Source organism: Sphaerodactylus townsendi, linkage group LG02 (genome assembly GCF_021028975.2).
Source record: "Sphaerodactylus townsendi isolate TG3544 linkage group LG02, MPM_Stown_v2.3, whole genome shotgun sequence".
Taxonomy (NCBI): domain Eukaryota; kingdom Metazoa; phylum Chordata; class Lepidosauria; order Squamata; family Sphaerodactylidae; genus Sphaerodactylus; species Sphaerodactylus townsendi.
The window spans coordinates 1,389,191-1,404,334 of record NC_059426.1 but is presented as its reverse complement, the minus strand read 5'-3'; the positions used below and the strand labels follow the sequence as shown (position 1 = coordinate 1,404,334).

The 15,144-nt window shown below is 43.2% G+C and overlaps 1 protein-coding gene across 5 annotated transcripts in view; it reads left to right on the top strand.

Annotated features, from left to right (window-relative positions):
• Nucleotides 1–15,144, top strand: part of UBE2F (ubiquitin conjugating enzyme E2 F (putative)) — a 78,747-nt gene that overhangs the window by 17,089 nt on the left and 46,514 nt on the right. For all 5 annotated transcript variants that reach the window (XM_048486578.1, XM_048486574.1, XM_048486575.1 and 2 more), the window contains exon 5: nt 3,915–3,982. In XM_048486578.1, coding sequence (XP_048342535.1) covers nt 3,915–3,982 — 68 coding nt within the window. The remainder of the gene's footprint in view (nt 1–3,914; nt 3,983–15,144) is intronic.

Here is a 15,144-nt window from a genome sequence, read left to right as displayed (position 1 = left end):
AGTGGTTTGAAAATGCATTGTTTTGCGTGTGCGGAAGGGGCCAAAGCTATTTATCAATTAAAGATCAATTCTGAAAAATCTAAAGTCCTAGTATTTGCCAAAAAATTAAAAGTCTACAAGTGGAAAATACAAGATAATCCAATCAAACAGGTAAAGCAATTTAAATATATTGGGATAACATTCAGCCATAATCTATCATGGTCTACCCAAAGGAAAGCAGCCCTTGAAATGGCCTCAGTCAACTCAAACACAATACTGCGCTTCTTCTACAGCAGGGGAAACCAGTATATTCCGGCTGATTTGAACGTTTTCAATGCCAAAATAGAATCTCAACTGCTGTTTGGGGCTCCTATTTGGATTAAATCGGTAAATTACTCTTTAAATTCAGTCCACTCTAAATTTCTACACAAAATCATGGGCCGATGTCTTCTGCCCCACCTGCGTTTCATACAGCTTGCTGACTCCCAAAGAACTGTATCCCTCCCAATGGAAATCACACACATGCAGACACAGACACAAAACCTGTGAACTAAACCTGATTTTAATCTATCTGTATGTAACAAAATCTTATTCCCTATTAATTGATAATGTATAATTCTATTCATCTAAATTGTATTCCTAATTACGTTAAGTAAGTAATAGGTAATGTGCAATGAAATGTAGAGAAAGTAAAGGGCGTTGGGTTTTTTAGAAAGGAAACAGAGGAAAGTGCTGCAGGCTTGCACCAGACAGCATATCCCACCAGCGAGTGCTCAGGGGATTTATAAGCAGCTATTCCCGTCTTTCAGTTGGAAAGAACCAACATGAAAATAGGTGGTTGTGTCTGTGCCTGCTGCTAGATTTCATTGGTATAGGCCAGGGGTCTTCAAACTATGGCCCTCCAGATGTTCATGGACTACAATTCCCATCAGCCCCTGCCAGCATAGCCAAGTGGTAGGGCTCATGGGAATTGTAGTCTATGAACATCTGGAGGGCCATAGTTTGAAGACCCCTGGTCTAGGCAGACCTCATTCACAGGCTTTGCTGTGCCCCCCCCCCCCCGTGCACCTCCCTTGAGAAACCCATGGCAACCCCAGTCAGGGGACACTGAGTTCTCCCAGCCCATTTCCCTTGGTGCCAGAATGTCTGAGTGATTTTAAGTTTAATTTCTCAAGCAATTACTCCAGGAGGCCTGAGAAATAAGTTTCACTTTCTTCCTCTAGCAAGCAGCAACTTAGCCTTTTGCTTTCCGTAGGAGTAAGTGGGACTTTGGATATTAGGAATTTGTAATAGTATTACTACTTAGTATTAAGGCTCACTGTACAAACAAATACAGCAGGCTCAAGAAAATTGTTGGTAAATTAACAGCACTCATTGAGAGGGCCAACCCCTCCTGCTTTTCCTCCCCCTTGGCCCCGAATCACCAGCTCTCTCCTCATCCTCATCCTCTTCCTGGATGCCTGCATCACAATGGAAGGGTTAATGGTGGCCACCAAGGGTGGGAGGCAACCCCTCTTGTCTTTCCTTCTCCCCTTGGCCCTGTGCCACCATCTCCCTCCTCCCTAGACACCTATATTACCACTTAACAGTTAATGGTGCAACTGTGGCCACCAGCAGCCATGAACCTCCCGTAGGGAGGGGCCGACAGTTGCGCCTGTTCCTCCACAGACAGCTACAGAGGGGACAGTGGCTTTAATTATTCAGCAGTGAGAGAAAAGGCATGGGAGAGGGAGTACCCACCACATTCCACTGTTTGGGTTGTGTTTTACCCGTTCTGTATGAGCCCCGCCTCCAATCCGTGTGTGCATGGTGATTGGCTGGAAGTGAGTCGTTGCCACTGTGGCTTGCCTTTTATAGAACAGGATATCTGTAACTATTGGATTTGAATGCATTTGGAACTATCCAAATATGGCATTACCCAATGAATTCCAAATGTTTCTGAATCCGAATGGACATCCCTCGTTCTTGCCCTCCCTTTTATTTGTCTGCTCCTTACCTACTCAGCCCTGCTTTTCCTGTTCTCCACCTGTTGGCACTTTGTATTCAGCAGTGCTTCATCTCACCTCTGCTGTTTCCCGAGTCCTCCCTACTGTTATCTTACTTACACCTTTAGGTTTGCAGTATTTTAGGATTAGAATGGACAGGCAAGGAAAAAAGGTGACTTAATAGTTTCATTAGAGAAGATGCTTTCACAAAATGCATACTAAATTTGTTGCTGTGACACATATTGATACAAAACTGAGTAGAATCTTTATGTATTCTCAGAGGATATACTGTACCTTTACATTGTTGACAACATACTTGGACTATGTATTACTGTGTCATGTCAAAGAGGGAACAAACTTGTTTTCTGCTGCTTCAGAGACTGGAACCATGAGTAATGGGTTCAAGGTACAGGAAAAGAGATCTCACCTAAACATTAGGAAGAAATTTCTAACAGTAAGGGCTGTTCAACACTGGAATACGTTGCCTCTAAGTATGGTGGAGTCTGGCGGTTTTCAAATAGAGGCTGGGTGGCCATCTGTCAGAAGTGCTTTGATTGTGTATTCCTGCATGGCAGGGGGTTGAACTTGATGGCCCTTCTTGGGGTCTTTTCCAACTCTATGATTCTGTGACTTTTTCTGTGACTTTGTACTTGCTTTGAGATAAACTCCTGCTTACAGTCAGGAGTTGAAAGAGATGGGTGGAAATTCTTTCTTAGCCTTAATGGAACTGTCATTTGCATCCCACTCACTGTTTTGCTGTGTGAGTGATATGTTAAAAAAATAATCAACTGTCTTTTCCGGTGAATTGTCATGGTTTTTTCCCTTGTTAGATGGTGTCCTTGGTGTCCTTTTACCGCTGTGCTATAGAGAGTGTCTTAACCTACTGCATCTGTGTATGGTTCTCCAGTTGCACAGTGGCAGATAGGAAGGCGCTCCAAAGGGTGATCACTACTGCACAGAGGATTATCGGCTGCCCTCTCCCCTCCTTGGAAGAACTCTATAATTCCCGAAGCCTAAAGAAAGCCCAAAATATTCTGAGAGACCCGTCTCATCCAGCACACTCTCTTTTTGAACTGTTACCATCTGGCAGACAATACAGGTCTATCAAAACTAGGACAAAGAACCTTAGAGACAGCTTCTACTCTAGAGCTGTGGCTATGCTGAACTCCATGGCTTCGTGTTGATGTGTTTGGGGCTGTGTAGGGATGGGTAGAGGAAGGGGAAAGTGAGGATGGGGTATGAGTCTGAAATTGTGTGCATCGAGGAATGCTGCTGTAAATTTCGTTGTGCGTGCACAATGACAATAAAATGCTGATGCTTAGATGCAACATTCTTCATGAATTCAGTCAGTGAAAATTCTTGAAGTTTGTTGATGGCTTTTGGCCGGGTGAAAATGCCCTTGGTTTCAAGCACTGTGTGGCTCCTTTTGACTTCTTTTTGGGTGCTATACGTATGACCAAAAGTTAATGTAATATAGTTGAAACCCTCTCATTGTGTGCTGAACCTCATGAAATATAAGCAAGCTTGTTTTGCTTTTGAATTCAAAAGAACTCTTAGACATTGGCCAATCTAGATATAGATATTTACCATTGTGGCTGTGGCAGATCTGTACATGAAAACTGAATTTGCCAATGAGCATTTGCGGGCAGTAATTTAAACTGTACCAGTGCCTTTTAGCTCATAATCATTGCGCCTCTGGCTTGGTTTTCCTGATAGGTCTCTGAAATCAACCCCCCCTTCCCCCATCACGATTTTTGTTGTACTGACAGGATCTAAATTTGGTCTTGTTACCATCTCACCTAGTTTCAGTCTAAGCCTGACTAGGTCCCAATGTTTCTACTGGTTGCCAAAAAGTTTCACCATTCCTGGTTAGGAAAAGGGTGTATATTGGCTTTCCTAATAGACTTCTGCATTATTTCAAATGTTTAAGCATCTGTATTTTCTTAACAGATGAAGGTTATTATCAAAGTGGAAAATTTCAATTTGAAATTGAAGTTCCAGATGCCTATAATATGGTGGTAAGTAAAGTTGACCTTTATTGAGTGTGAATTTTCTTTTCTATCTAGCTACAGCAGGAATTTGAGTTTTTGATTAGATTATAGGTAATGTATTTATAGTAGTATATAGTAATATTGTTAAAGACAGAGGCCACAACAACCTAAAATATCCATCAACATGTATAACATTTATGTAACAATACACCACAACAGAGGGGTTAAAAACGTTATTACATAAGAAGCTATAATTAAGAATATAATCAACATTACAGTTTACCTAAAATTCTTGCAGAATTATGCAACATTAATTGCTTTTTTATATTTGTTGATCTAAAAATAAAAGTAGCCACTTTAGAAGTCACAAAAGGAGTAACATCAGACAATAAAAATCTAATGCATTCCTCATCTGAGCCAGAGAAGCTTACAAGAAATTGATTCAGCAGTTTGATTCAGATGGCCACGTAGAAACAACAATGTAAGACATGAGGTGAATAACATCTTGTACTTGGTTGCGACCACAAGAGCAGAGATGTTATTCCACAAGTGTTCTTTGGAATCTGCCCTATAAATTGTCAGGACACTAGTAAATGCTTTTCTCAAGTAAAATTTGTAATTGGCTTTTTGAAATATCCAAAGATTGATTAAATAGTGAGAACAGTATTTGTTTTTTCTTAAAACAATGATACCACAAAGACAGTTTGGATTGTTGAACCCTATAAATGTCATGAAGGGCAAAAAAGCCAATTATGAATTTTACTTGAGTCCCAAAACTGTAAATCCTCTATAGAGGGCAAAGAATATAGCTGCTAAATAGGAGACTCCCATCCCCCCAAATCAGCCCACTGATTCCCTTCTTTGTAATGCCAGAAGTAGCATTCTACCAAATGGTCTGCAGAAATACTATCAGGTTTCTTGAAGTTTTTTAAGAATTCCAAATGAGCTTGCACTGTAATGACGGGAAGACCAACTTTTAACCTTAGATGTGTAGCAGAGGTTCCCTGAGGGATAGTCCAAATTTTTCTTAAGTAATTAGTTTGAATAATTTCAAGATGATCAAGTATTTTATCATTCCACCTCCAAATTTCAGCCCTGAACAAAAACTTCATGATAACTTTGCCCTGAAATACTTTGATGGCTCATGCTATAAGCGGGCTGCCTTTGGAAAACACACAATATACGGCAGACAGATGATAAAATGAGATGTCATGGAATACTAAGCCAAGATATTTTTAAAAGGGTCACTGTTCTATTCCATCTATGCTTAACTGTTGTTACACAAGACTATGGTTTTTATTTTGCTGTAATTAATTTGCAGTTTCTATCGCAGTCATCTGCCAGTCTAACTAGGATCCTTTGAAGCCCAATTTTGGCAAAATACATAATTGCCATATCATCTGCATACAACAGTGCTGCAATTTTTCAGCCAGCCAATGAAAGTGTGTGGGGGGGGATGAGTTATGGGAACAAATGGGTTTAACAAAATCATTAATACAGAAATTGAACAGGAAAGGGGGCCAGCAAACTTTGTTTATCATCATTCCTTAACAGGACAGGGTCTGTAAGAGAGTCATGTAAACTCAGTCTAACTGTGAGGTTGGAATATAATGCCGTCATTAACCTGAAGAGCCTTCTGTCAATATTTCTGTTATCACGTTTGGCCCATAATCTTCATCACTCTATTGGATCAAAAGTCAAAGTGAGGTCAAGGAAAGCAATGTAGAGGCATATTCCATAGTTGATAGTTTATTTCTGAATCAGGACCTTCAAAATCAAACCATGGTCAGCTGTGCTGTGACCCTTGCATAAGCCTGCTCGAGGATTCTGAAGATTCTGCCCAATCTTCTAATTTGAATAATATGCGGAATTTATATAATTTAGAGGAGATATCCAAGAGGCTGACAGGATGATACTCCACTGGGTCATGCCTGTTGCATTTTTTATAGGTAAGAACATAAGAACAAGCCAGCTGGATCAGACCAAAGTCCATCTAGTCCAGCTCTCTGCTACTCGCAGTGGCCCACCAGGTGCCTTTGGGAGCTCACATGTAGGATGTGAACGCAATGGCCTTCTGCGGCTGTTGCTCCCGATCACCTGGTCTGTTAAGGCATTTGCAATCTCAGATCAAGGAGGATCAAGATTGGTAGCCATAAATCGACTTCTCCTCCATAAATCTGTCCAAGCCCCTTTGAAAGCTATCCAGGTTAGTGGCTGTCACCAGTGGCGTATCTGCCTAGGGACAAGGGGTACCCCTTGTCCCCGGGCGCCACCCTTCTGGTCACGTGGGGGGCACAAAATCAGCAGGAAGTCCTGCTGTCTCGTCGTTTTTTGCATGCCTTGACCCTGTCCGACTTCCTGCTGCCTCCAAGTGCCCTCAATTCCACCCTGGACTCCCCCCTCCCTTCCCCCCCTGCCAGCTGGGCTCCCAGCCTGCAGCCTGCAGTCTCTTCTGACCTCCCCTCCGGGCAGGCCAGAAGAGACTGCAATCCCGGCCTCGGAGACTTTCTTTTATAAGCACTGAGGCTGGGGGTGGGGCTTCCTGCGGTGGGAGGTCTCCAAGGCCGAGACTGCAGTCTCTTCTGGCCTGCCCGGAGGGGAGATCAGAAGAGACTGCAGGCTGCTGGCTGGGAGCCCAGCTGGCAGGGGGAGTGTGGGGGGAGTGGGCACTCTAGACCTTGCCCATGTCCATGGTGACATGGACGGGGTCGAGGGCAGTGGGGGTGGAGCCTGGGGGCATCAAGGGCGGAATGGGGGGGCAGAGGCTGGGGGGCACGTCCTGGAGACAATTTGTCTCCGGGTGCCATTTACCCCTGGAACGCCTCTGGCTATCACCACCTCCTGTGGCAGCATATTCCAAACACCAATCACACGTTGCGTGAAGAAGTGTTTCCTTTTATTAGTTCTAATTCTTCCCCCCAGCATTTTCAATGTATGCCCCCTGGTTCTAGTATTGTGAGAAAGAGAGAAAAATTTCTCCCTGTCAACATTTTCTACCCCATGCATAATTTTGTAGACTTCAATCATATCCCCCCTCAGCCGCCTCCTCTCCAAACTAAAGAGTCCCAAACGCTGCAGCCTCTCCTCATAGGGAAGGTGCTCCGTCCCTCAATCATCCTTGTTGCCCTTCTCTGCACTTTTTCTATCTCCTCAATATCCTTTTTGAGATGCGGCGACCAGAACTGGACACAGTACTCCAAGTGTGGTCGCACCACTGCTTTATATAAGGGCATGACAATCTTTGCAGTTTTATTCTCAATTCCTTTTCTAATTATCCCCAGCATAGAGTTTGCCTTTTTCACAGCTGCCATGCATTGAGTTGACATTCCCATGGAACTATCAACTAAGACGCCTAAATCCCTTTCCTGGTCTGTGACTGATAGCACTGACCCCTGTAGCGTGTATGTGAAGTTTGGATTTTTTGCCCCTATGTCCATCACTTTACATTTTGCTACATTGAACTGCATTTGCCATTTCTTAGCCCACTCACCTAATTTATCAAGGTCCGCTTGGAGCTCTTTGCAATCCTTTGTGGTTCTCACCACCCTACATAATTTGTTATCATCTGCAAACTTGGCCACCACGCTACCCACCCCTACTTCCAGGTCATTTATGAATAGGTTAAAGAGCACTGGTCCCAAAACGGATCCTTGGGGGACACCACTCCCGACATCTCTCCATTGTGAGAACTTCCCATTTACACCCACTCTTTGCTTCCTGTTTCTTTTAATCCATAGGAGGACTTCCCCTCTTATTCCTTCATTGCTGAGTTTTCTCAACAGTCTCTGGTGAGGAACTTTGTCAAAAGCCTTTTGGAAATCCAAGTAGACAATGTCCACTGGTTCCCCCTTATCCACATGCCTATTTACACCCTCAAAGAACTCTAGTAAGTTTGTAAGACAGGATTTGCCTCTGCAAAAGCCATGCTGACTCTTTCTCAGCAGGTCTTGCTTTTCTACATGTTTAATAATTTTATCTTTAATGATAGATTCTACTAAATTACCAGGAACAGATGTCAAACTGACTGGCCTGTAATTTCTCGGGTCCCCCCTAGATCCTTTCTTAAAAATTGGTGTGGCATTGGCCATCTTCCAGTCTTCAGGGAGAGATCCTGATTTCAGGAATAAGTTGCATATTAAAGTGAGAACATCAGCAATTTCATGCTTGAGCTCTTTAAGAACTCTTGGGTGAATGCAATCTGGGCCAGGGGATTTGGTAGCATTTAGTTTATCAATGGCTGCCAGAACTTCTTCCTTGTCTACCACTATCTTCGCTAGTTCCTCGGATTGACCTCCTAAGAAGCTTGGTTCAGGTGCAGGAATTTTCCTCACCTCCTCTTGAGTGATGACAGATGCAAAGAATTCATTCAGCTTCTCTGCAATCTCCCTGCCATCTTTTAGCACACCCTTTGTTCCTTTGTCATCTAATGGGCCTACCGCTTCCCTTGCTGGCTTCCTGCTTTTGATGTACTTGAAGAACTGTTTGTTGCTTGGAATTATACTGAAGGGAATAAAGCAGGTGTGATCAATTTCCAAGAAGAGTCTAGCTAGGATTGGACACTGTCAGATCCTCAATGATTGAAACACCTCGTAGAGATCAGAGGTTTATTCATACATCCAGAGGACAGCTTGGAAAGTCAGAATTGACTTTTCCCCACGCAAACAATAGTATATGAAAAGAGGATTCCCCCCATGTGAACAGACAGGAAAATATGTAGACAGTTTCGATAAGAACAAGTGTCTGTCGGAGCTGACCTTGGCCAGCACCTGGTGGTGAAAGCAGTTAGAAACAGTTACACTCAATACAATGCCCATCCCCCCAAAGCCAAAAGCAGCAAGCAGCTCCCAGCACCCACTAGGCATCCTGACACTACACTTCTCCTAGGGCTCCCCCGCCCCAGGTTTGCTTGGACAAGAACAATGGAAGTCTCGGATGAGTTTAGGGGCCCTGATATTTTCAAAATTCACCCACTCATCATGTCCAGGTAACCAGGTTTTCCAGGATTCCAAATATTGCAAGCGGTTACGATAGATGCATGAATCGCGAATAGCAGAAATCTCATGGTGCTCCTTCCCATCAATCAGAACAGGAGGAGTTGTAATAGATTCTGGATGCCACTGGTCCAGTGGAGGAGCCCTCTTGAGTAAGCTGCAATGAAATACAGGATGAATTTTACATAAAGCCTTAGGCAAGTCTAACTCAGCAGTTAGTTTATCGCTTTAATGATAAAATTTAAAAGTGATAGTTTATCACTTTTATCATCATTAATCACTTTAATTACTCTATAAGGCCAAATGTACTTAAGTCCCAGTTTGGTTGGCTTGTGGATGTCATGAAGGTTCTTTGTAGACAGGCATACCATATCTCCTACCGCCAGGGGGAGCTCACGTCTACTTTTATCAGTCTGCCACTTGTATGCTATTTGAGCTTTTTGTAAAGCCTTTCTGATGGACGGCCAACCTTCTTCTAAGCTAGCAATCTACTCTTTAAGCTTGGGAGGAAAGGCCACTCCTCGGGGCAAGAAGGGAATGGGCTTGGCAGAACGTCCAGACACTATTTCAAAAGGGGTTTTGCCAGTACTACTGTGAACTGCATTGTTGTAGGTGTATTCAACTAATGTTATCAAGTCTACCCAATTGTTCTGTTGATAGTTAACATAGCAACGCAAGAATTGCTCCAAAATCTGATTAGATCGCTCCAAATCTCCATCTGATTGAGGATGATAAGGAGAGGAGAAGGCTTGACCAATATTCAGGAGATGCAAAAATACCTTCCAGAACTTGGAAGTGAACTGGCTCCCCCTGTTGGAGATTATTTTATCCTGTTCGGAATGCAAACAATTGAATGAATAACTTTGCCAACTTTTGTTGAATGAATAACTTTGCCAACTTTTGAGCTGTAGGGATGGAAGTACAAGGAATGAAATGTGCCTGCTTGGAAAATAAATCCACAACCATCCAGATAACGGTCTTGCCATTACTGAGCAGCAGATCAGTGATGAAATCCATGGAAATCACCTTCCAAGGGCCATCTGGGGTTTCTACCGGCTGCAGTAGCCCTGGGATTTTATTCAGGATCCTTTTTGCCATGGCACATACAGGACAGCCTTTGATATAAAGTTCAATGTTCTGGCGCATAGAGCACCACCAAAACTGCCTGCGAATGAGATGCAGCATTTTCACAAAGCCAAAGTGTCCGGCCAATTTGGAATCAGGACTGAGACAAATGATAGCGGCATGTAAAGAAGGTGGGACATAGAGCAGATCATCCTTACACCAAAGTCCATCCTGTAAAAGCAATGACTCCCATTTCAGGCACAGCGGAACTACCCACCTCTAAAAAGGCAGACAGAAGGGAGGAGGGAGGCGCTGGAGCGCTTAGCAAAGCTGACTTATTTTGAGAACGAGTTACCACTCTGCCCAAGTGGGTGGGGGACAAAATTGTGTGAGGGGCTGGTACGGTGACATCAGAGTCCACTCCCTCGTATAAGCGGGAAAGAGCATCAGCCAGTTTATTTGATTTGCCCGGGAAAAATGCACTGTAAAATGGAAATGATTGAAAAAATCCGGCCAACGAATTTGCTTGGCTATGACCTGACCCGGAGTGCAGAGCAAAACCAGATTTTTATGGTCAGTCCAGATTTGAAAAGGGTACTCCACCCCTCCCAAGAAATGGCGCCATACTGTGAGGGTGGTTTTGATAGCGCAAGTTTCTTTATCCCCAACAGTCCAATTTAATTCTGGGCTGGTAATCTTTTTGGACAAATAAGCACATGGATAAAGATGCCCATCGGGTCCCCGTTGCAAAAGCACTGCCCCCAGAGCCTTGTCTGAAGCATCAACATGTACCACAAAAGGCTGGGAGGGATCAGGGTGCCATAATATGAGTTCAGTCGTAAAGGCAGCTTTAACAGTATTGAATGCCTGATGACAGGCAGAGGACCAGTTTAATGGAGCATTAGGATGGGCAGCGGATGCCCCCCTGCCTTTGGTCCTAAGGAGATCTGTAATCGGCAGAGTCAATTCATCAAAATTGGGAATAAAGTCTCAGTAGAAATTAGCAAAGCCCAAAAAGGATTGCAGCTGTTTCCGAGTGCAGGGAGGGGGCCAATTCACTACATCTGAGACCTTAGCGGGATCCATTTCTAACCCGGCTGCGGAGACCCGATAGCCCAGGAAATCCAAGCGTGTTTGATGAAAGTCACATTTAGATAATTTGACAAAAAGTGAATTAGCCAACAGCCTTTTAAAAACATCCCAAACCAGTACAATATGGGATGCCTCATCCTCAGTATAGATCAAAACTTTATCCAAATAAACCACAACTCCCTTGTACAGCAGATCATCTAGAACTCCATTAATCAAACTCTGGAACATGCCAGGGCCCCCTGGAGAGCCCGAATGGCATAACCAAATATTCATACTGGCCATAATGGGTGTTAAAAGCAGTTACACTACACTTCTCCTAGGGCTCCCCCGCTGGCCGATTATGTGAATAAAAATCAAGAACAGGCATTGATTGAGGTGAAGAACAGACATTTGCTGAAAACCCAGAAAACCTAACAAGAATGCAGAAAAAATGTGATTAAAATGAGGACCGAAGGCTGGCACAACAAAGCTCTGCACGGCCAATTTCTAGAGAAGATCAAGGACAAGGTGGACAATGAAAAGACCTGGCTGTGATTAACAAATGGAAGTCTGAAAAAGAAAACTGAATCCCTGATTTTAGCCGCCCAAGAGCAAGCCATTAGAACAAGTTCGATCAAGGCCAGAATCGAAAAATCCTCATATGATGCAAAATGCAGATTGTGCAAAGAAGCTGACGAAACTGTAGACCATGTCCTCAGCTACTGCAAGAAGATCGCCCAGACTGAGTACAAGCAGAGGCACAACTCAGTGCCAAGATGATCCACTGGAATTTATGCAAGAATTAAAACATAAGATCAGCTAAGAAATGGTGGGAACATTGTCCAGAGAAAGTAATGGAAACTGAGAAAGTCAAACTCCTGTGGGACTTTCAAATCCAAATGGGCAAAGTGTTGAAACACAATACACCAGACATCACCGTGATCGAAGACAAGAAAGTGACCATCATCGACATAGCAGTCCCCGGTGACAGCAGGGTCATTGAAAAAGAACACGAGGAGGTCCCTAGATACCACGATTTGAAAATCGAGCTTCAGCGTCTATGGCACAAACCAGCTGAGGTCATCCCAGTGGTAATCGGCACGCTGGGCGCCATCCCAAAAACACTAGGGCAGCACTTGAAACATCTTCGAATTGACAAAATTAACATCTGTCAAATTCAGAAGGCAGCCCTGCTGGGGTCCGCACGAATACTACGCCAGTACATTACAACTTCCTAAGCCTCTGGGTGAGGCTCAAATTGTAATGAAGGCTAACAACCAGCTAAAGATCTGGCAGCTGTGAAATCTACCATAATAATAATAATAACAACAACATCAAGCACGGGCAAGTGAAGACTGTTGTCAGCAGAGAGTACACCCAGAGGGTCAGGAAAATTTTGAAATCTAAATTAAACGGCGGGAATACCATCAAGGCCATCAACACCTGGGCCATACCCATCATCAGGTACACTGCAGGAATCATCAACTGGACACAGGCTGAGTTGGAAGCATTGGATAGAAAAACTCGGAAGCTTATGACAATGCACCATGCCTTATACCCACGCAGTGATACTGATAGATTATACCTTCTCTGGAGAACTGGAGGCAGGGGCTTACTGCAAGTACAGCAAACAGTGGAAGAAGAGAAGCATGCACTGGCCGATTATGCGAAGGAAAGTCAAGAACAGGCATTGACTGAAGTGAAGAACAGACATTTGCTGCAAACCCAGAAAACCAAACAAGAATACAGAAAAAATGTGATTGAAATGAGAACTGAAAGATGACACAACAAAGCACTGAACGGCCGATTTCTGGAGAAAATCAAGGACAAGGTGGACAATGAAAAGACCTGGCTGTGGTGAACAACTGGAACTCTGAAAAAGGAAACTGAATCGGCACGCTGGGCGCCATCCCAAAAACACTAGGGCAGCACTTGAAACATCTTCGAATTGACAAAATTAACATCTGTCAAATTCAGAAGGCAGCCCTATTGGGGTCTGCACGAATATTAAACCAATACATTACAACTTCCTAGGCCTCTGGGTGAGGCTCGAATTGTAATGAAGGCCAACAACCAGCTAAAGATCTGGCAGCTGTAACAACAACAACAACAACAACAACAACAACAACAACAACAACAATAATAATAATAATAATAATAATAATAATAATAATAATAATAATAATAATAATAATAATAATAATGGAAAACTGAGTTGTTCGTGGGCAACCAAAGCTATGGAACTGTCAACATCAAGAGAGGAATTTTCCAGGGTGACTCACTGCCACCATTGTTGTTCATCATTGCAATGATCCCACTGTCTTCTACAAGAAACAAACCTGGGCTATCAAACTGCAAGAAATTCACCAAAAATTTCCCACTTGCTGTACATGGATGATCTAAAGCTTTATGGAAAATCAGAAACTGAAATTCAGTCACTGACCAACACAGTCAGAATCTTCAGCAATGACATCAGTATGGAGTTCGGCTTGGACAAATGCGCCACAGTGGCATTGAAGAAAGGGAAAATTACTGACAATAAGGGCATAGAGATGCCTAATGAAAAAACCATAAAGTGCAATCAACCTGAATCCTATAAATACCTGGGAATACTACAGCTGGACAATATCAAGCATGGACATGTGAAAAATGTGGTCAGCAGAGAATATGTCCAAAGGGTCAGAAAATTTTTGAAGAGCAAATTAAATGGCGGGAATACGATCAAGACTATCAACACCTGGGCTATACCCGTCATCAGATACACTGCTGGAATTGTGAACTGGACGCAAGCAGAGCTGGATGATCTGGACAGAAAAACAAGAAAACTGATGACAGTCCACTACTCATTACACCTGCGTAGTGATGTTGACAGACTTTACCTACCCAGAAAATCAGGAGGTAGAGGGCTTCTGCAAGTGAAACAAACGATGGAAGAAGAGAAACATGCACTGGCAGATTATGTGAAAAGCAGTGAAGAACCAACATTGATGGAAGTCAACAGCAGAAAACTTCTCAAAGTGCAAAAGACAAAGAGTGAATACCGTAAAAATACAGTGCAAACCAGAAGAGAAAACTGGCAAAAGAAGGCTCTCCATGGACAGTTCCTAGAAAAAATTGAGGACAAAATTGACAAGGAAAAAACCTGGTTGTGGCTCACAAATGGAACTTTGAAAAAGGAGACTGAGAGCTTGATTCTTGCAGCCCAAGAACAAGCAATTCGAACAAACGCCATCAAAGCCAGAATTGAAAAGTTGACTACAGATCCCAAGTGCAGACTCTGCAAGGAAGCAGACGAAACAATAGATCACATACTTAGCTGCTGCAAGAAGATTGCGCAGACGGACTACAAGCAGAGGCATAATACTGTTGCTCAGATGATTCTGCCACAACTACCATCTGCCTGTGACAAAGAACTGGTGGAATCACAAACCTGAAAAGGTCACTGAAAATGAACGCGTAAAACTACTCTGGGACTTCCGAATTCAGACTGACAAAGTTTTAGAACACAATACTCCTGACCTCACGATTGTGGAAAAAAAGTGTGGATAGTTGATGTTGCAATTTTTGGTGACAGCAGAATTGATGAGAAGCAACTGGAAAAACTTACATGATACGAGGATTTAAGGATTGAACTACAAAGACTCTGGCACAAACCAGTAAAGGTGGTCCCAGTGGTGATCGGCACACTGGGTGCAGTGCCTAATGACCTAGGACGGCACTTAAAAACAATCGGCGCTGACAAGATCACCATATGTCAGCTGCAAAAGGCCACCCTATTCAGCTCTGCACGCATTATTCATTGATACATCACACAGTCCTAGATGCTTGGGAAGTGTCCGACGTGTGATGTAATACAAAATCCAGCATATTGATCTTGTTTGCTGTGTATAACTGTTTTTGTATCAATATAACAACGACGACGATGATGATGGTAAAGCTGGTTCTGTGAATTTCTTTTCTTCATTTTCTGATTTTCCTAATTTTTCCCTCCAGGAATGAAAGCACCTTATATGTCTCTGTAGAATATGTTGTTATGATTTGAAATTTCTTCTCCGGCTGTTT